General features: G+C 39.2%; 2 protein-coding genes across 2 annotated transcripts; one reads left to right on the top strand and one right to left on the bottom strand.

The window, feature by feature from the left end:
- Positions 1-9,224: 9,224 nt before the first annotated feature.
- LOC106748816 (puff-specific protein Bx42) lies at positions 9,225-12,853 on the bottom strand. Its single transcript, XM_014627691.1, has 8 exons — positions 12,745-12,853; positions 12,400-12,553; positions 12,051-12,218; positions 11,510-11,817; positions 10,971-11,106; positions 10,599-10,857; positions 9,873-10,254; positions 9,225-9,782 (listed from the first exon to the last, which is right to left on the bottom strand). Exons 1-8 carry the CDS (start codon positions 12,756-12,758, stop codon positions 9,572-9,574), a joined length of 1,632 nt encoding a protein of 543 aa, XP_014483177.1. The 5' UTR covers positions 12,759-12,853; the 3' UTR covers positions 9,225-9,571.
- On the top strand, positions 12,744-21,743 carry LOC106748813 (carboxypeptidase B-like). Its single transcript, XM_014627690.1, has 10 exons — positions 12,744-12,824; positions 16,881-17,277; positions 17,948-18,337; positions 18,440-18,539; positions 19,114-19,219; positions 19,403-19,564; positions 20,105-20,318; positions 20,434-20,664; positions 20,860-21,044; positions 21,175-21,743. Exons 2-10 carry the CDS (start codon positions 17,093-17,095, stop codon positions 21,348-21,350), a joined length of 1,749 nt encoding a protein of 582 aa, XP_014483176.1. The 5' UTR covers positions 12,744-12,824; positions 16,881-17,092; the 3' UTR covers positions 21,351-21,743.
- The last annotated feature ends 692 nt before the right edge of the window (positions 21,744-22,435 follow it).

Raw genomic sequence — 22,435 nt, forward strand, 5'->3', positions numbered from 1 at the left:
GCCATTATATCGTATATTCCCTTTATGGAAATTGATAATCATTTTTCCGTCTCGCGAATCTCGCGTCTCATCTCTCCTCTCCGCGTATCGCGCGCATCTCGACATCGACGAGTTCGTGATCGTCGAACGGACGGATGATGCCTTTGCCGTTATCGCTCCTGTGTCGCTCTTCCGGAATCGGATGTTGATGAAACGGATCGCAGACGATCTCCGCCGAAAAATTTCCCTCCTCAGGCGAGGATTCCTTCCATTCCGCACACGTTGTCGCCGTGTCCTTCCCCTCTTCGTGCGTCCCGCCGAGATTCCGCCGACGATAGCGCATTCGTTATCACGCTCTCTCCTCGTGGTCTCCCTTCCCCCTCCCCCCGGCAGCAGGGAACAGAGGCACGAGTGAAATATCGTGATCGTGCGCACTCGGTGCGCAATGCTCCCTTTTTCCGCTTCTCTTCTGCGAGCAGGAACGCAGGGAGCAGCCCCGAGGGCTTTCTCGCCCGCTGGAGATCCGCGAGAGACGCCCGTCTCCACGGCGTGCGGTCCCCCCTTCCCCTCGGTCTCGTGGCTCGTTATTCGTTTTCGCGAAGCCCGTCCATGGACAACGACGAGGTTGACGGTAACGAGAATGCAAGGAGGAGGAGGAGGACGCGCGTTCGCCGCTGTTATTCGTTGTGCGTTACACGAGCCCGCGGAGAACAGAAATTAATCAGCGCTGTTGTAGATCTCTTTTTGCCACCGTTGTGCTTCACCGCAGCGGATTACATCGTAGTGCGTGTTCGGCAAAAACACGAGCCCGCGAACGACGATATTTTCCGCGCGTGCATGATGCGCGCGGAGGATGAAACGGTGTGTGTGTTGCGCCTTACACGACGCGCCGTAATAACGTGTAAAAGGTAAAAGTTGTTGAGAGTGCGCGAGCTCTTTTAATTCCCACGAAGGGCGATATCAAGGTGCAACTGTCATCGAGGGAGAGCAGGAGTACTCGGCGCGAATTATTAAAATTAAAATCGCTACGTCGGAACTAACATTCGGTCGCGCAAATAACGTGAAAAAATACGCGTGCTTTCTAATTACCGTCGTTATAACTCGGGAAATCAATTCGGAATTTCGGCCTCGTGTTGAAGATTCAATTTTGCAGCAGGAGCTAAGGGACGGCGAAATAGGTTCAGTTGGATATAATTTGCTCCTGCTTCGGCCCTAATGATGTCCCGACCCTTACAAAGATATTTCACCGTCTTTTCTCCTCACACATGACCTGTTTTTTACCTGTTTTTAAACCATTCTATCACTTTTATTCTCGTTTCTCGCACTCTCAGGCACGCGCAGCCTATTAAGCGAAGGAACTTTGACGAGTACACGCGAGTATGCATGAGTATTTTTGAGGGGATTGCCCGTCCTCAACACTCGTTTCTCAGCTGATTAGTGACACCATGTTAATACGTTCCTTTTTTGCTTCTTTTTCGTTTCAATATGACAAGAAGCACGTTAAAGAGTCGTGCATTTTCTCGTGTCACTTCAAAATGTGCAACAAGAGTGCTTGTGAAGATTAAACAAATATTTTGTACTCGCAGCTGAATATATTAATATGTTTATATTCTTCAAATTTATACAATACTGTACGTGTTTATTACTCAAAAATATTCAATAGTACATTAATACCTTTCAGATATACTCGTATGCAATCCGCTATAATCACTCATTATTACAAAAAAGCGCTCCTTTCTGACTTAAAAACGGGATTATACTTACTTAGCCAAATACACGCTTTCACTGCTTAAACTAACAGTTTACGCGAGTTAAAAGCAGCAAAATATTTTTGTAAGGAGAATTTCCGTTTTCACTGTCTTTAACGTCAAAATATTGCAATAAAACCTTAAGGGACAAAGGTAAATTCAATTGCAAACCTCTATTTAAGCCTTAGCTCCTGCAGAGAATATATTTCTTATATAAAATTAATAAAAAAAAAACAATAAAGAAAATATTACCATGTGAAATATATAAAATGTAAATTTTATTTATTGAAAACAATAAATTGTACATAAATATAACGATAATCTCTATTTACATAGAACTGATTATATAAAATTATTAATTATATTATTCATATTATTAATAATCTGTATTAATTAACATTTATTACAATTCAGTTAATATATACTGACAACTTAAATCTGAAGCACCAAAATATTGCAGTTAATTACACATATTTTTATATTTATCTTCTGCAGGCCGACTATTTCTTTTTTCGCGAGTCGTATTGAAAAATATAATACGAGTTTGCAGATCAGTGTGGATGATCTCGGTGATTAAAGGGCTTTGTATTTCAACGAAAGGGCCTTTTTAACACTGTTAATGATATACTTGCCTCACTCTTTGGCTGTCGATCGCGCTCGCGAATCAAGCTCTGAATTTCGCCCCAATTACTGCCCGGTATTTGCTGCTCGCCCGTGATCAAAGACACAGGATTACGTGTTGTAATGTAACGACACTGTTAGACGTGATTCGGGGACACGGATCGATTTTCCGAAACGTCTATCGCCCGGCGATATCTCCGCGTGCGATTGATAGTCGCGGAACGAACGATACGGGGAGAGCGATAATTGTGCTCTCTCTCTCTCTCTTTCTCTCTCCCTCTTTCTGTTGGAAAAAGGGGCGACGTAATTGTGTCACAGTCTGACAACGGCACTGGGGAAAGTTAGCGCGCGATGGAGCTCTTTGCAGTGCCGTTTTATCGTTAAGAACAGCTCGTCTAAGTGAATTATCCGGATCGATAATTTGCCGACGTAATTTGCGTGGGTGCTCCGACAAACGGAATAATTAATACGATCGAGATTATTCGTAGGATCCCCCTTTCGTGTCATAGTCGGATCTTGTTGTAGTAATACGGCGCGAGTCACGAGAGAGATTAAAAGAAAAAAATTACATCGCGATATCGGTGCACGGATTGGAAGTGAGGGAGCTTCGGCGCCGTAATGCGAGTTAGATTCATCGTATCGATAAAACGAGTTCTCTCGAGATATAAAAATAAGGGACGACATACCGAAAGAAACTAAAGTCTAATGTAAAAAAAAAACTAAAAAATCACAATTATTTTCAAATTTAACTGTATTTTTTCTGGTTTCATCTCGAAAATTAATAGTACGCAGAAAAAATGATAGATCCAAGTAAATATTTACTGTAATACTCTTTAGATATTCCTTATATATATGAAACAAGCGGAAGCACGAATCCTAAAAGAAGATCCTGAAAACTCGAAATTGTAACGACTCGTTACTTCTCAAGTAACGATAACGGTAACGAGTTACTTTTTTCAGTGGGTAACGAGCCACAATAACCAGTTTTTTCACAAGTAACTTCCGAAATTCCGTTATAATCCTTTCATTTATGCGATAATTACAATTACAGGTACCAAACATTTTTTCTCAGTATAAAATCCGGTTGCAAACCTAATACACATGCTTTTGTCGTCTTTTATTCTTGCATCGTTCACTTTCAATCAAAGAGCTCTAAAATCATAACATTTGCTCGATGAATCCCGTTTTCTCTTTGCGATTCCGTGAACACCGCAGGCATCTCACGCGGGCGAATTGTCAGACCAGGCCTGAATTTAAAATTAACGAAGTACGGTCGACGCATCGTCCCGCTGTGGGGGCGACCCGCGAGCAAGCGAGCGAGCGAGCGAATTTAATAATCCGCGTCGTCGTCGTCGTCTTCGGAGTTTCTTGCTCTGTGTCAGAGACAGGCCGCGAAACGTTCCGAAAAGCAGACGTGGACCTGACCCAATTGGAACGTTTCGGACGCGCACGGGGAACCAGTCGTAATAAAACGGCTAGGTGACATGCCTGACGGTCCACGTCGGACAAGGTTAAGCGCCGACCCTCGAACTTATAAATAACTGCGATACATTCCCGCCTCCTCTCTTCTCTTTCATTCTCTCTCTCTCTCTCTCACTCTCCGTCTTGCGTTCTTCGTGTCTCGTATGGCGACACGCAGTGTGCGAAGCTCTCGCTGCCATCCTGATCTGCCGCACGAAAGGTTCCGATCAGGAATGCGATAATAATTGGGTCACATACAAAAGGCCCCGGTAATAATCATCCTTTATTCGCTCTGAGATATAGACCTTTCGCGTGAAGAAGGACAATTTTTCGGCCGGCCGATCCGAAGCCGTCCGATCGTCGTTCTAACATTAATGATTGATCATCGTTATCCCCTCGGCCGCCATCAAGGATAATTGGGCGAGTAATTTGCGAAAATGACGAATGTAATGGCGAACGAATGCGTCATGACTTTCGTGTATCTGACACAGGCGAAAGATAAAACGTGCAAGGCCTGTTCTATATACAATACGCCGCACGTCGGATGTCTGAACGCGGCCGATGGTCCGATGGAGGAGAAGGAAAAGTATATTCGTTTTGGAAAAGTATTAGGTGCTTGCAAGAGTTCGTAAGATTACAAATAGATAGTTATAGCAGATACTTAACAATTGTTTCTCTTCAAGTTGCTTTTTAGTTTTTTTAAATGTTGACCATACTAGATCAGAGCTGATGGTTGGAAACTCATAGTTCCGAACAGAACGTCACATTTACGCGATCGAAGATGGAACCGAAGAAGTTCATCTTCACCATCGTATGTTTTACCGTTTTAATCGACGTGAAACTGCTGCTGACAACTAAAAGGCTGATTTGTGAGACCTATGGAGAGGATATTGTGTACGGTGCTGCCTGTGAAAAGTGGTTTAAGAGATTTAGAAGTGGTGATTATAATGTCAATGACGAGTCACGTTCTGGTTGTCCGAACAAGATAGGGAACAATGGATCACATTGCTGAACGAAAACTCGGCCCAAATATTAAAAGAGCTTGCAGGGCAGCTTGTAGTTAATGAGTCGACATCCATAACAAAACGCAACATCTACAGCCACAAGGTTCTCCTATGTATCTAGTGGGACCAAGAAGAAATGCTTTACTACGCTAACTATTATCACCGAGGGCAGGCAATCACAGGAGATCGTTACAGTCAACAATTATGGAGTTTGGACCGAGCCATGTAGGAAAAACGTCTTCAGATAATCGCGAATTGATGCAAAATTATCGATGTTTCATGAGAATGCCAGGTCGCATGTTGCTATTCTGACTAAAGAGACGTTGTTCAAGTTAGTTTGGGAAGTTCTGCCGCATCCAGCGTACTCTCCCAGACGTCGCCCTATCTGATTTTCATCTATTCAGATCGATGCAACACGGTCGATCTGACACACGGTTCCGAAATGCCGAGGAAGTGCGCAATTGAGCCGTTGAACGAATTACCTCGAAAGATGAGTCATTTTCTCGGCGCGGGATCAAACTATCGCACGAAAGATGGCAAGAGATTATTGATACCAACAGTCAATACTTCGATTAAAATATTGATTAAAATATTATGTGTCGTCTCATCGTTATTCATAAATAAAAATGGCTTTAATATCACATGAACTTTTGCAAACACCTAATAGAACAGTCCTAAGCCCGAGGAAGTTTTCAAACGGCGCGCTGAATTTTTTCGCCATGTTCGCAGATCGTTGGAATATTTCACTATGATTGGAACATCTTACAACTTACGTTGAATAGAATATACTTATAATGTGCGTACGTGTGTGTATATGTGTGAAACAGCTGCGTTTCTAGCTCTAGGATTAGAAACTTTCGTATCACCGCACGTGCGGCTTAATGAGTCCTTTCGCGACGTACGGTATTAACCGGAACTCGGAAAATTTCGCATCTACCTTAATGCTATGCGGTACGACGAAGTGTATATCAACTCGACACCAGCATGTGAAATCAGCTTGATCGCGCTAACGAATCATCAAAAATTCAACGAGCTTCTCTGCAAGGGACCGGATTTCGTTCACGTTCTAAATTTCTAGGAGTGAAATCTCACTCGCAGAGTGGAGTGACCATCGAAGTAGGACGGAAAATCACGTCAAAATGATGTCGAAATGACGAGAAAGTGATCCAAAAGTGAGTTACATAGCCATTTTTTCATCATATTGTCACGTCCTGATTGTCGTGTCGTAATTTTCTGTTCCGTACAAACCAATATTTATAAGTCTCGTATTTAAGATCTTTTTTTTATATTTAAGTTCATCTTAAAGAAGTTGTAAGGTTTAACATCGTATTATCAGTGACGCACCATTTATAAAATTAGTATTTTTCAAGCAAAATTACTTTCTTACACATTAATGTCACTATTTAAATAATGAATGTCAATTTGAAAAGAAGTTAAGGTAAAAACATATACACACATTGAGAAAAATTTTCATCAGTTAAACTGATTAAATGATTGTTATTTTTATTGTCCGATTAAATGATGAATATCTTTATCCAACGAAATATCCGATGAAGTTATTAATGCAGTTACTGATACAATCTAATCGGAAAATTAGTCGTCCTTTATATATCCATCAGGTAAAGACTTGATCGGATGAAATGACGACATGATCGGACATTGCACTTGATCGGATATATCCGTTTGTTACTTTTCATTTGGATTATCCGATCATAAGTGGTCGGATATTTCCCTCAGTACAATATTATAAATACGAAAATTGTATTTTTTTATTTTTGTTATTATATGTTATATTTATGCATCAGTTAATTTAACAGAGACTTAGAAGATATTAAAAAATTAAAACTAGCACGCTAATTTTTCAAGGAACACGTATAAAAAATGTCAATTGTCATTGCAAATATCTTAATTTTCAAATAGTCTTTTTCTAATTGTACGAGCAGTTATACGTAATACTTCGATATATACATAATGCACGTTTTATCAAATTCTTATCAAATTCATTTCACCTTACAACCTCCTTAAGATGTCCTGCAGCCAATAAAACGATCTGTACAATACCTGAAGATGAACTTGAGATTTGATTTTAAATATAAGATTTGATCGGGAATACCGTCCATAAAATGAATTTTCCACGCTAAATCGTCGAGTGAATATCTTCACTAAAAATTGGAGAGTGAATCTGACATACTCCACCGTTTCACAGAAATATATTCACTCCAATCGATTGACACATTCGTTCAAGCAGAGTCAAAATCCAGAGTCTTTGTTCAATAGTCGGAGCATGTACACGTGCTTCCAGTTTAATAGATAAGGTTGGAACTACAACAGGTGTATAATAAGCCTTTAGTATTTTGCTCCAGCCACTAAATTATAACGTAATTTCTAGCAAGAAGCGTTTCCAGCACTACCAGACGTCGCAATTCCCAAGATTTAAACGTAATCACGTTTGGTAACGCGGTAAATGCTTTTTGTAAGAAATTATGTTACATTCTACAAATAATGTTACATTATCTTACGTTTTATCGCTTAGAACAAAAGACTAAACGCTTATTACACCTATTGCAAATCGGCTCTTTCTCTCCATCTGGCAATCGAACGCATCGTCTCTTGCAAGCTCGAGAAAAGTTCGACGTAAAAACGGGCTCCTCGTCGAACACAATTTTTCATAACGCAGCATCATAAGCTGTGTAGCATAATGATCTGCGAAACTGAGGTAATTTCTCGCTCGCGGGAATACGTCTAGTCGCGAGAGAGAGAGAGAGAGAGAGAGCTTTTCTGCGGGAAATGCGAATACACATATGCGTGTGAGCGCGTCACGGATAAACCGCTCTGTTGTGCGTGCAAACTCTGTATATATGAGTGTACACACGCGCGTCGTGCACGCGATAACTTAATTTGTACGAAATAGCTCGGAAGCGCGTCTCTGCCACGGGGGAATGTCCGTTGCAAGTAGACACCAACGAGTCGCTACCAAACTGGATATTAGGTGATCTACCGTCATTATAATTTTATGTTTTATATTATGTATCTTACGCTTCTGTTGGTTTTATCAGATAGGATAGTGGATGAGCGTAAGAAACATAAGCAATAGAAAAAGCCGCAGCTTGTCAGCCTCGTGTATTTCCGGCAGAGTTTACGTTTAATATCTATTAAGTTCGACCATTCTCCGGCAGAAAAACAACGAAAAATAAATTTTTATACTAAAATAAAAATTTGTGACGCAAGAATCGAAATTTTACCTGGATATAATAAGAGCACATAAATCGTAGATTTACCGTACATATTCCTTTTAATAATCCTTTTCTTGGTTCTAAAGAAATTTCAACTCACGGCCACCCAGTCTTCACCAAAAATGTTGTCGCATAAAAATTAAAATTATCTGGATATAATAAAAGAACATAAATCGTAGATTTATCTATTCAAATTCATTTTAATAATCTTTTTCGTTTTAAAGAAACTTCAATCTCCGGCCACCTAATCCCTCTACTAAAAATTTCATAGCGCAAAACTTGAAATTATCTGGATATAATAAAAGAATATAAATCGTAGATTTATCTGTTCAAATTCGTTTTAATAATCTTTTTCGTTTTAAAGAAACTTCAATCTCCGACCACCTAATCCCTCTACTAAAAATTTCATAGTGCAAAATTTGAAATTTCATAGCGCAAAATTTGAAATTACCTGAATATACAGGGTGATTGAAGAGGAAACCGCAATATTTGGAGAATGTGTTCAGGAGATCAAATTGGACAAAAAAATTTTTTATACTTTTATATATTTTTGGTTTATTTTGATCCCTCGAACACATTCTCCAAATATTGCGGTTTCCTCTCCAACCCTCTATAAAATCATGCACTTACTGTAGATATTCTTCTTAACAATCTTTTTTATCTTAGAGCAATTTTAATCTCTAACTACTCAGTCCCCCTGACTGAAAATTTCGCGACGTAAAAGTCGAAATTACCTGGATATAATATGGTGACGATGAAGTACAAGTAATCAGAGATGAAACTTTTTATCGTTAGTTGAAAGAAGAAAAGGAAAGATAACGTAAAATAATAACGGATTTGAATACAGGACTGAGGAATAATATTAATTTGAATTCGATTGCACTGTTTTCCTTACGAGTCCTTTATCTCTTGTAAAGCGACAAGAGATAACGAGATAATGACAGATAATGTTGAGATATTTCGTACCAATAGCTTAATATCAATATCTTAATATATTTATATTTTTTCTCCTTTCTTTGTTACTTTATTAACGATTAACCGGTAATGAATGATATAACATCCACGATATGAAAAAATGAGTCTGGTGAATGATCTCGGTCTAGATTTTCACCTGTCATAGAATTCGTAGGAGAAATGTAATCGCAAGCAGAGGTTTTTACATATACCATTCGACCATATCCCTGACAGGAACATCGTTTTATTACAAAAAAGTATGCACGATTACATTACAAGATTATTTTACAAGATTACCATCTATATAATTTATCTTGTATTATTTTGTGTATTGATCTTAATATTTCGGTATTTGATACAGCGTGCGCACGGAAAGCCCCGCACGTGCATATGACTCTATATAATTAACGATATATAATATGCGATTAATAAAAATAATTTTATAACAAAATTTCCTAAAACATACTTGGATCGGAGTCCCGTAGATTCCGATATCAGGCAGATACTTAATAATTGTGTTGCAACAATTATGTATAATTACACACTCAATGCATTGTGTACCGTCGAATGCCTAATGCTTCCTCCGCTTCTCGCGATCATCTCTCTTGTCGCGATCATCCCTGCTTCGCTTATTTGTCGTCGTGGTGGAACTGCTGGCGCGTTTGGCCTGCTTCAAGAACTGATCCAAACCGAATGGATCCTCCTCGTCTTTCTCGAACTGCACCGGTCCGGAACGCGTGGCCGATCGGTCGGTTCCGCTGAACTCCTTGTCGGGAACGAATCTGAAAAGACGAATAAACGGCTTGAAGTCCCGCGCACGACGCGCATCCACTCACTCGCGAGTGAAATCATTCTAGTAACGCGCCGCTCACCTGTTTGTCTTGACCAATTTCTCAAGATCGTCGCCGTAAGTGTCTTTATCGATGTTCTTGCTGGGAAGATAAATGTGCGAAGCGAAGCAGTTGCTGTCCTTCCACGGCTTGTCATATACGTTGTACTCGTCGTCGTGGCCGTAACCGCTGTCCATGCCTTTACTGGTGTTGAAGAGACGCTGATCGAACTGCGCCTCCCCGGTGTTCGGGATGCTCTTCGCGGGCAAGCCGAGAGCGATCTGCTCGCTGATGTCGCGCTCACGCTCGCGTTGCAGACGAGACCGTTTGTCGGGCGCGGCGCGCGCCAAATTGCGCTCACGAGCGCGATCTTTGTGCCGCTCTTGTCTGAGCTGGTCCCTCTCGCGCGACTCCTCGGCTTTATCTGTAAACCATATAAACATGTTTATTCACAAATCGTTAATAAAATATATCTCTCGTACATTTTCTTATTATAACATTATCAGAGTTATCTTATTACAATTTACACATTTTCTTTTTTCTCTTTTATTACTGGTATTATTAATAATTAATTTTTTCTTTCAATTCTGTCAATTTGCAAACAACCGATCTTGTAGCGTTCTTAGAGGGCTTGTCCTAGAATGAATAATAAAGGATTTGATCTATCTACTTCTGAATGATACATCAGTGAGTCTTTGGACGTCGTTTCTGTCGCCGCCTTGATCTAGCTTTCCGAAATGTTTCTTTCATCTGGTCGATTATACGAACCTAATGCCGTAGCGGATTTCAAGCCAGCGCGCTCCTCTCTGGCTTTCTGGGCGAGTTGTCTCAAGTGATCCTCCTTCTTCTCTTTCTCCTTCTGAGCCAGTTTCTTCTCCAACTGCGCCCGCATCTCGACGGCTTCACGGGCTTTCCTGTCGGCGATGTACAAAGCTTCCGCTAGTTTGGCGAAGTTCTCGTTGATGTGAACTTGTTGCAAGCCGCGGCCATCCGCGGCAAGACGCTTGTCCAACGGAATTGTATAACCCTGAAATCAAATGCGGTTTTCTTTACACGCACGGCCGAATAAGAACATCTGTGCCTGTCGATGCACAGTTTTATTAACTTCTTCTTGACGATAATAATGTATTTTCCAGGTACCTTTGCGTTTTTCCAGTTACTTATGCACGGTGGAATTTTCCATTCCTTTTGCTCCTTCACCGTCACTTTCCTGGTAGGAGAATGTATGACAGGTGCTGGCGGGGACGGAGGGCCTCTCGGAATCTTCTTGTTGATTCTGCAATGGTGTATCTTTCGATTAATACACCCGGCAATCGTAACTTATGGCTCATTAGATCCTATGCGAGCTCTATTTAAGAAAGTTCTAGCGCTAAGTGCCGTATAAAGTTGCAAAATTAATTTGACACAGAACCTTCTTTTTTCCAACCTCTTTTCTCATGATTTTGTCAATATTAATTTTACGACCATTTATTGATTGTTCGAACAAGAGAAATGTGCTCGTCCAATTTTACAAGTTTGCTGAATCGATTACAAATGTCATTTTATGAATATATCTTTTTATTTGTGAGTATAACGCAAAAAATGTTGGCGTGCGTTTTCTCGCTTCTGACGTCACTACAAACAAGGACAGTCACATCGACTATTCCGCAGCCTTAATCGTACTTTTCGACTTTACGTACTTGAACTTTGGTGGCTCCAAAGGATCCACTTGTGCCTCCACCATTCTGATCACCCGTTGCTTTGCGCCTGAGTTGAATGACTGCCCTTGCTGCGACGGTGTGTAGCGAATGTACTGAGCTGGCGCTTGTTTCTCTGCGCATCTCACAGGCATGGCCGCCGCGATTTTTGATCTCGTTATCTTTTCCAAAGCTTTCTTCGTCTTGTCCGTGAGCTCGTCAATTTCCTCATCGGTTGGCCGTTGCAAAGTAGGATCTTCCTCGTTTGTAATTTCTGACGGCAACAAGTCGCTCAATTTACTGTATACAATCTGTAAAAGAATTTAAGGAAACTGTCAGTAAGGAATAAAGTGTAGAATACCAGAACGTGGTTGTAATATATTGGATCAGTTGAAAAGTTCAACCCAGTTTTCCGCCTTATTTGATAATAAGCCAGCTAATGTTTATGGTGGAGGCATATGAACTTTGTTAGAATGTTGTTGGATTTGACTGAAAAATTAAATCGAGCTTTCCGACTGACTCAGTAAATTAAGATAAAGTCTACCTTGTCTTTACCATGGCCTTGTCTAGCTATCAGGTCATACTTTATTTTTCCTTGAGCATCAAGTTGCACTGCTAAGGCATTGCTTGTCGTTTCCTTGCCCTTCATTCCCATTCCAAGTGGATACTGCGCAACATGAATCTCGGGAAAAGCTCCTCCATCCCCAAAGTCCTACGTACAACAATATATATATTACTTTTCAAGATATTATAAATATTATTGTTACTACTATATATATACTTTCGATTTAGTGCTATATATTCAGTATTATATGGAATTTTACACAAATGGATTATATTGAACAAAAAGTATGATATAAATGTCTGTTGTAGGCAATGCAGTAATCATTTACTTCTGGATTGCGCGGCACCCATCCTCGTCGTTGTCCATAAGGCGGAGCGGTGACGACAGCTTTGACCAGTGCTGAAACAGGTCGCTGGCGCAATTTTTGTTCACGTGCCTCATCCTCTCTGTCCCACACCACTTGGGTGGGAGCAGGCAATAAACTAATTACAGAAAGAAATGCAACTTGTTAGTGTTAATTTCACAGGTTAGGTTAGTACAATTTATACAATTTCAGCTTTTGACATATCACACAGATAAGAATATAACAAAAATATGTTTCTTAAAGTTACTCGACGCTGTGGGAGATAGGTGTTGAAGTAATTTTACGAGTAATATGGTAACAGTTACTTACTTTGTCAAGGACATTTGTTACGAATAGTACAAGGCTCACTGCAACGAGACGATTGAAGCGCCGGAGATGTCATGTGTCAGGTGAGGCAGTATCGCGCGGAAAACGGAACAGTGTTGCCAACTTAAATTATTTTCCGTCATTTCAAGCTTCTTGGAATATCACTTAGTGTGCAAAAATCGTGATTTAGCTGCTGACGTATTTTTTGGATTTTTTAAAAATCGAAACAGCGGAATTTTATCTCCGAAATAAAATGACTTTTCTTAGAACATTTTTATTAATTCGGTATTATCATATATGATTTATTATTATTGAAAAGATTTAATATATACACGGTCCCATGGTATGGAACATATACGCGGAATGCGGAATTGGCGAAACGACGTCCGTCGAATTGCAGACAATCCGCTAATTGCGCTCCGCTGAAATGAATTCCCTACTGCTCCATGGAGCGGGACTCGCGGAAGCGAAACTGGTACTAGCCAATCGCAAGATCCTTCTCGTAGATTCTTCCCTTGTATCTATCGGGACAGTGTATATCATTGGCACGCACAGATTTACGTTTCCGCTTTTTCCATTGGGACAAAGGAAACACGAACTCATGCGGATCGGAATCACATATAGGCCAATATTCATAGTCAGATCGTGTATTCAAGGCCGATATTCAATTGTACCCAGACTTTTAGCCTATTCTGTATAACGGAGTTAACGGTCTAGTAATATATATATAGAAGTCTGTAATTATAATACTGTATACACGTAATGCCCATTTTCATGCTTGAAAACATCTATAGTAGATAAAAATATAAGTATTTTATATAAGTATTTTGAAGTAAGATGTGCAAATATTGGGTTGGAGGAAAAGTTTTGCGGATTTCTCAATAGATGACGCTAGTGTCAGAAAATAAATATCACGTGTCATTCAATTGCCAATCTGCCGCACATTTTCTGTAAGATTAGACTACGCTTGACATTTGGCAAAAAAGTTTGTTTTGGTCGGACGTGTTTTGTGTGTACGGCATATATTTAAAATGAAAGAGTAAAAGCTGCATTTTCATATTTTACTATTCTTCTTTCGAAAAGGCCAAAAAGCGGCGGATGCTAAGCGCGAAACATGCACTGTATATGGTTCCTCGGCGCGGACACATGCGAGAAATGATTTGCCCGCTTCCGTTCCGGAGAATTTAATCTCAAGATGCTCTGGACGGCGAAACGCTGCTGACGACGACCAACTTTTGGCTGAAGAATGATCGACGTTTAACGACTCGAGAGATTACGAAGCGCTTTGGCATGCATCATACAACCGTTGCGGACAATTGAAAAAGCTTGGTATGGTGAAAAATACCGATATACGAGGTGTGTTCATAAAATAACGGGAATTTTTAAATTTTGCGGGTTTGGAGAGTCCGATCGTCAAAAAATTTTTTTTATTATGTTGGTGTACATGCCCCTGAAGTATGATAAAATTTTCATCTGTATTCATTGTTTACTTTGTCTGTGGCAGCCGCTAAGGTTAGACGTGTTTTTATGAGCTCGGCGATTTTCGTTTGTTAAAAGAAATGGATCAAAGAATTTGTATCAAATTTTGCGTAAAAAAAGTGTAACAAAGTGTGTGAAATGTTAACAAAGGCCTATGGTGAGTCTGCTATGAGTAAAACAAGAGTTTACGAGTGGTATAAGCGTTTCCAAGATGGCCGTGAAGACGTTGAAGATGACGAACACCCCGGACGCCCCAGCACATCAACAACCGATGCAAACGTGGAAAAAGTGAAAGAAATGGTTATGAACGATCGCCGAATCACAATCAGAGAAGTCGCTGATGATGTTGGCATATCGATTGGTTCATGCCATGAAATTTTTTCGAATGTTTTGGGTATGAAACGCGTGGCAGCAAAATTTCACAACAACACTTCATTGCTTGTTCGTGAATTTTTGGCCAAAAACAATACTGTAACGATGCCCCAACCTCCATATTCGCCAGACATGACTCCGTGTGACTTTTTCCTATTTCCAAAAATAAAGAGAACCTTAAAAGGCCGTCGTTTTACAAGCATAGATGACATTAAAAGCGCATCGCTGAAAGAGCTAAAGGCTATCCCAAAGATCGAGTTTGAGAAGTGTTTCGAGGATTGGAAGAAGCGCTGGCACAAGTACATAATATCTATGGGGACTATTTTGAAGGCAACATTAATGTAGACGAATAAATAAATATTTTTTTCAAAAAACGAAAATTCCCGTTATTTTCTGAACACACCTCGTATGGGTGCCGCACGAACTGACCGAAAAGAACATCATGAGTCGGATTTTGGTGTATGTCTCTTCTGAAACAAAACTCTCTAGACCCATTTTTGAAACGGATCATCACTGGAAATGAGAAGTGGGTTGTCTACAACAATATCAAGCGACAGAAATCGTGGTGCGGTCCGGGTGAGCCTTCAAAAACGATGGCGAAATCTGATTTACATCCACAGAAGGTGATGCTCAATATTTGGTGGAATTATAAGGAGTGGTGTTCTTCGAGCTACTTCCGCAGGATCAAATGATAAATTCGAAGAAGTACTGTGCCCAGCTCAATAAATTGTGCAAGGCAGTGCAAGAGAAGCAACCAGAATTGTCGAATAAGAAGGGTCTTCCATCGTAACACCCGATACTTCTTTAATCAGGAAAAAATTTGCAGAGCTTTGGCTGGGAAATGATGCAGCATCCACCATATTCGCCGCACCTTGCACCGTTTGACTACCACTTGTTTCGCTCGCTACAAAACAATCTTAACGGTCAACGGTTCGATTCAATGGAAGCTGTCCGAAATCACCTTACCGATTTTTTCGCCCACAAGTCCCAAGAATTTTACAAGAGCGGTATCAAAGCCCTACCGAAACGTTGGCAACAAGTTGTAGATCGGGATGGTCAATAAATTGTTGACTAAATAAATTGATATAAATGTCAATTTTCTGTTAAACTTTTATACTAAAAATCCGCAGAACTTATCCTCGAACCCAATATATTACTGACTGAATAAACATTTATTAAATATCATAAACACATTTTATTATTACTGGCTATGTAAGTAGAATGATAGCAAATTTTAACCCATCAAAAGAGATCAAAAGAAAAATTGCTAAATATCATCATATTTACATGTAAATTGCTATTGCGTGAGAACGTGTTACACATAATATTTTTTTATTATTATATTTAATATATCCCGGAAAGTTCAATCTCAACTTTTATACGTAGAAGCAAAAGAATTCAAAAGAATTGAATATAAAATGTTTTTGGTTTTCATTGTATGCATCTCAGGATATATTTATAAATTCAGATTTCTCATAAAGATTACTGAATTGCTTCTCATTTAAATATTGCATTTTATTCAGGACGATAATATCTTATTTTATTATCGTTTATGCTTACAAAGATTTTTGAAGATGCTATTTTAATTATAGTAATAGGATACAGAAGGGGGAGCAGCTCAACGCGTATAGAAAAGTAGATTTAATACATATAATTATGGTTGTTTGAACACTGGTATCGTGAAAACGTGTTTCACTAACGGCAAACATATTGACCTACTATCGCGTCGCGTCATGCCAAACATATTTACCGGAATGTGTTTGCATAGCCTGCATTGTTGCTCTACGTTGTACTATTATTTTAATTAACAACAGATATATATAACTTCTTTATTTGGCACAACGTCCTCAACATCAACTGAGTGATATTACAGAAAATTTTTATGTCGAAATAGTAAAAAAATGTTCTTTATCGAATTTACAGCTTAACGAATTATTATTACTTTCAAGTAATTTATTAACTTCAATTAATAACATACGCACATACATATCATACAAAAGCTAATTAATGCTATTTGAAGAAACGTATCAAAGATATTGAAACTCTAAAGATTTGCAAATTCTTTGAAAGTCAATAATTATAATATCGCAATGCCAAAACAACGTGTCAAATACTATTGTCAATCACTGTCAATTACTTCAAATTTTATCAGTACACAGGTTTGTAACTTTACCCACGCAATTGTGTTTTTTCACCTTTGGAAGATTAATGCCGCGAGTATCGCCGTACGCGAATATCGATAATGTATCCGACCTCTATAACAGTTTGAATATCCTTTAACCCTGCAGCACGTTATCCGCTTAGACGACGTGACTGAAGAATGAGAGTTATCCAGTACAGAGCAGAAATCCCGTAAGCCAAGCCCGTGGGGCAGAATAGTGAAACCATCGTCTTTCGCGTATATGAACCAGTCTTGCAACTGGTTCCGGCTGCAGGTTCGTCAGTCAACGGGAAACCACCGAGAAGACCGAGCATCCTGGTGTCCGGTTCGAAGCGCGCCATGAGTGCCGGTGTCCGATTGATTTTGTGTGCAATCATCGGGATTTCAGGAAATCTCATGCTGCATCCAGTAAATAGCAGCCCGTATCGCGATTGTTACACGGTGACATATTCGCAACACTATCATGATTATTGGGAAAAAAAGACGCAACAAAGAGAAACAATAACGAGCGAGGAAAGCAGTAGGTTAGTGTTATCGATTAATAATTTTCTTTCTCGTGAAGCGAAATTATAACAATTATCTACGAAAATATAATTTTGTTAATCATCATTCTTCCGTCGTGTTTGACTTTAAACGGTTACTGCAGTCGGCGTGTTATCTGCGAATTCTCACGTCTTGCTCGTAACTAGTGACGTTCAATTATGTTAATTACGTTGCATTTGTTCGCTCGGCACATTCTATCCGTTCTAGTTTATCTTCGTGTTCGTTCGTTCGCCTATAAGGAAGTGGACCGTGAATACGATAATCACGAAGAAACGTTATACTTTTTGTCTGAATTAACGAAGATGATGAAGATACGATTTCACGCGAGCACGAGGACGATGTTTGTGGCATTTGAAAAACACATGACGTTGGGAAACGTTCAGAGCAAACCGTATCCTTCAAACTCGTACATTCAGAATAGCTTTATTTTAATGCATTTAAATGCGTTTGAAATTTATTCATACAAAGAAACTGAAATTATTTATGGCGATACAACAATTTTTCAATTTTAAAATATTACACAGTGTTATATTTGAAACTTGCACAATTGTCTCAATTTTTGATTCGTCAAGATTTGATGCGGTTTCCTCTTTTCTCACAGTTTACAGCATATTATTCATAATATGGAAGTAATAAGTCATTCGATTGTAGCTTACAGGCTGTTCACAGTAATCAAGATACGCAACTATCTTTAAGTCCTAATGACACAAAAGGAGAAATAATCGATCTTATCGGCGCGAGTAATCAAGAGGTACCTAGAGAGTCACCATATTGGGATGATGACTACGATAGAGGCTTTTCTCTAATTGGCCTATTTGAATCCATGATATCCGTCGTAGCGAGTGGGATCAGCACGGTGATGAACAGCATCGTTGGCACCGAGAAGAAAAACTCGAGATCGCGTGTTAGCAGGATCAATTATAGAAATTATCAATTAATCCGGATATACCCTAACACGGAGAATCACGTTGCGGACCTGCGCGACTTAAGAGACGCCGAGCCCGAGGACATCAAATTTTGGTCCTTCCCGATTCCTAACAGGTTTGTCTTGTCCGGCGAAGAAATATTTCGTATATTCTGACAGATGTAAGTTTTTTTTTCTTTATATATTTTTTATCTACACTAATAAAATTTGCTTGTCAGGACTTCCGACGTCATCGTTGCTCCAGACCTCGTGGCCGATGTTAAAGACTACCTGAAGGATAAGAAGATCAATTTTAAAGTTGTGATACCGGATATTCAGGTAATGATACATTTTTATATCCTTTACATCAATATTATATTTTCAATGTGCGGTTCGAGTATCTTTCAGAGATACGTAGAAATTTAGAATAGAGTTGTTTTTCGTATCAATACGAATATTATATTTTCGATTAATGTCAAAATTATCGGTGGTCATCATCATGACCCACTCATTGTGGTCTTAAAATCAGCCGTAATGCAATGTGTACTGAGACTTTATTATACGCAGTTTAGTCAAAAAGTAACTCTAACGATACGACAGCAGATGTTCCTGTATTACATTGACACACTTTGCTACTGATCTTTCTAATGTTCATATATCAGAGACATGAATGTAATATGACAACGATGAATAAATCATCGTTTGCTATGTATAGCCGGATCCATTCGGTTTTCAACATTGCATGTATCAATCGTTATTATTATTCATATGACCTATTGACTGATGATCGCTCGCCTAGAATCGAAGAGTCGAGATTTCGCTGATTATTATTCATACCCAAGCAATCGGTCATGATTTCTGATCAATCGATAGTCGTAGATCTTGAAAGTGATTCTTTAACTTTGATCGACAGAAAGCGATCTCTTATCAGAACCCGAAAATGTCAAAAGAGCAGCGCGAAGATTTAGTGACTATTCAAGGCCACACGATGACGTGGAAACGATATCATCGATACGGAGGTAAAACAATGTGAGATATATTTTTACATCGTAGTGAGTTATTTGAATCTTATCGAAGAGCATCGATCGCTTTTAACTCGATGTACGCATGCAGATATGAGACAAGTTAATAAATAATTTATCTGTTACGTATTCGATAACGATATTTTAACTTAACGTTATAAAGCAATTTGTTGTTCGTAGATATCGTGCGTTATTTAGAGTACTTGTCCTCGAGATATCCTAAAATGATAGAGCTAACAACCATTGGCCATAGTTATGAAGGCCAACCAATAAAAATGGCTAAGGTCTCGACAGGATTAAACAAGGACGGCGAGAGGAAACCTGCGATTTGGATCGATGCCGGTGAGTCATTCTCCTTCTGCTAGGACAAACTAGTTTTCGTGAACAAAATTACATCGATATATAATCTAAATACGAATACGATGTATATCGCAAATCATCCTCTTCTTTTTCTCTAAGATATATATTTAATATCTCTGTAGTACAGAAATTTAACAATCATCGAAATATTATATCCGCACGAAAACATACGCGATCATATTTCTCTTACCTCTTGATAATTTTAATTTACCTTTTGCGGTGGCTACAGAACAAATGTTCAGAAAATATTTCAATAATAGAAATAAGAAAAAATAATCTGAAAGAAGGATAATACAAATATCAGAATTTCGGGAAAGGTCGTAAAGTATCACCGAAAATTTGTTGTTCCTTTGGCGATTACTGTCGGTAGCGTCGTAAAAATTTTTATTACAGCGTGACTGTTATGGAATTGACGGCCGGCCGATCTGGTTTTCGACGACACCGAATCCGCATGCTTCCCACGTTTTATGCGATCTCGTCCCGTTAGATCGTTCTTTCGGTGAATTGTCATCATATTCGTAGGCATGCACGGACGAGAATGGATTGGTACCGCTGTGGCGACCTACATACTGAGTCAGTTGGCCGAGAGGAACACGAGCTATTCGAAACTGCTGGACAATTCGGATTGGATGATCCTGCCGGTGGCTAATCCGGACGGTTACGAGTACAGTCACACCGGCGACCGTTTCTGGCGGAAAACCCGGAGCAACCACGTGGAAAGTCAAGAAGATAGCAGGTGAGGAAATAATATCTGTTATCTCGGAATCATAGATTGCGTTCCGGGTTGAAAATAATTACTCACTCTCTGCAAGCTATAATAAAATAAACCACTGAACTACTCTCTTTTCTAGGTATACGCCTTCTAATTTGTTACAGTTTGTAACACACTACACCAGATGGTTCTGGACTAAATGCGAAGGAGTTGATCCCAATCGCAATTTCGCGTATCACTGGGGCGAGGCGAAGGAAGGGGGAACCAGCTCGGATCCGTGTCACGAAACTTACTCTGGACCTTTCGCCTTCTCCGAGCCGGAGACGAAGGCCATAGCGAATTACATTTTGGCAAATAAGCAGCATATTCGGTACTTTAACCCCACGATCAATACTTAATTGTTCAATTTTTATTGTTCAAGTATATTGAAAATTCGATGACTATTCCTTACAAAAATTTAGGATTTACAGCCTGAAGATTTTTCTTATTTTATTAAGATTTTTATTCTCATTTTTTTCTGGGCACATACTTTACGAACACGTTGATACGAAATTTATATTTTCAGGATGTACCTGTCCTTGCATTCTTACTCACAAATGTGGCTAGTACCATGGGGTTACACGCGGTCAAAGCCTTCTGATTATTCCGACTTGATGAACGTAGCGAAGAGGGCGATTAACGCGATCGCGAAAGTTCACGGCACACATTATCAGCTTGGACCAATGGCCGATCTGATGTATCCAACTTCCGGTACCTATCTCAGTTTTTATCTACTTGAATTTTAATATGTAGCTCATTCGTAAAGTTATAAAAATCAGACGTCATCGTGACACATGTCGAGATGAAGAATACGTCACGAGAATACTTTCTCTACTTCCAGGAGCGTCCGATGACTGGGCTAAAGGCGTCGCAGGGATAAAGTACGCGTACACGGTGGAATTACGCGATCGCGGAACTTACGGATTCCTGCTGCCAGCGTCGCAGATAGTTCCAACCGCGCGCGAAATTTGGGCGGGAATCCGTGCGATCGCCCGCTTAGTCACATGCAACACATGAGGCCGATCTAAGCTTTGGATGCACAATATTTTACGTTTGTTCAACGCATGAGCGTGTCGAAACCCGTGAGACACTACGATCTTCGTCGGCACCTGTGAGCGTGATAGATATCGGGGCATTCGGAAAAAACCAGCGAGTAAATCGCTATCGAAATATAATTAGGCGAGCCACTATCATGACGAGAGATAAACTTGGTATTAATTAGAGACGCAGAATGTTATCTGTTCTGACATTATCGGTTTTCGGCTATGAATAATGAATGAGATGCTACAAAAAATTGTATGTCCCTTGAATGAAGTTGAATGCCTAAACTGCCCCTTAGGAGGGGCGCTTTGTTTATATAATTATTTGTTAAATCATAAATCTGGTAATTATATTTATAGAAATAATCTCGGCTCAATGCAATGATATTTATATAATTGTTTTCTATGAAAATGTCTAGTTTTGTATATTTTTTTATTTTTAGTTTATTGTAAAGCATGTAATAATGCACGTTGAATATATTTATGTTATTTATTACTTGTCATATCAATATTCCTTTGTACAAATAATATTTAATTGATATTGGTAACTATATTGTTTTATTTATTTAAACAGTATATTGAACCACATTACTTTCAGATCGTCATTATTTTTAGCAGAAACGTATTATAAGATAAAGAATAAAATTATGATCCGCATTAATTGCCCCGCTGATTTCCATTGATTATTTCAAAATTGAAGTCTGAGTAACTAGAGATATGATAAGTAAATATAGCTTATGACGCACATATCTGTTAGCTCGTGTCATTCGCCCGCTATTGGTCACATATGCATGATTTGTTGAAATGCAATTGATTATGTCTCGTATCCAAAGTGGTGAAACGTGTCATAGTGCCGATCACCGATAACCCACACAGCAATCAAAGTGTTAATAAATGTTCTATAAAAGTAATTTTCTGTCATTTTATTATACCCTTCATTTTATTATACCCTTCAAAAATGGCAAATATTTATTTAATACGAAATACGCGGATATATTAAATGCTTTCTAAGAGAAATTGAATTGGGCTTCCCACCTTTCTAAAACGAATTGTAATAAAAAT

The sequence above is a fragment of the Dinoponera quadriceps genome, unplaced genomic scaffold (genome assembly GCF_001313825.1).
Source record: "Dinoponera quadriceps isolate SergipeBrazil2010 unplaced genomic scaffold, ASM131382v1 scaffold3207, whole genome shotgun sequence".
In the NCBI taxonomy this organism is placed as follows: Eukaryota; Metazoa; Arthropoda; class Insecta; order Hymenoptera; family Formicidae; genus Dinoponera; species Dinoponera quadriceps.

What these genes read in the sequence shown, in the direction of transcription:
- LOC106748816 (XM_014627691.1), bottom strand. An exon ending in GTAACTGGAAAAACGCAAAG is followed by an intron (nt 10,858 to 10,970) that starts GTACCTGGAAAA and finishes ATTTGATTTCAG; the next exon opens with GGTTATACAATTCCGTTGGA. An exon ending in GAAATCCGCTACGGCATTAG is followed by an intron (nt 10,255 to 10,598) that starts GTTCGTATAATC and finishes TATGGTTTACAG; the next exon opens with ATAAAGCCGAGGAGTCGCGC.
- LOC106748813 (XM_014627690.1), top strand. Translation starts at nt 17,093, where the DNA reads ATGAGTGCCGGTGTCCGATTGATTTTGTGTGCAATCATCGGGATTTCA. An exon ending in TGCGATTTGGATCGATGCCG is followed by an intron (nt 19,565 to 20,104) that starts GTGAGTCATTCT and finishes TCATATTCGTAG; the next exon opens with GCATGCACGGACGAGAATGG. An exon ending in GCAAATAAGCAGCATATTCG is followed by an intron (nt 20,665 to 20,859) that starts GTACTTTAACCC and finishes TTATATTTTCAG; the next exon opens with GATGTACCTGTCCTTGCATT.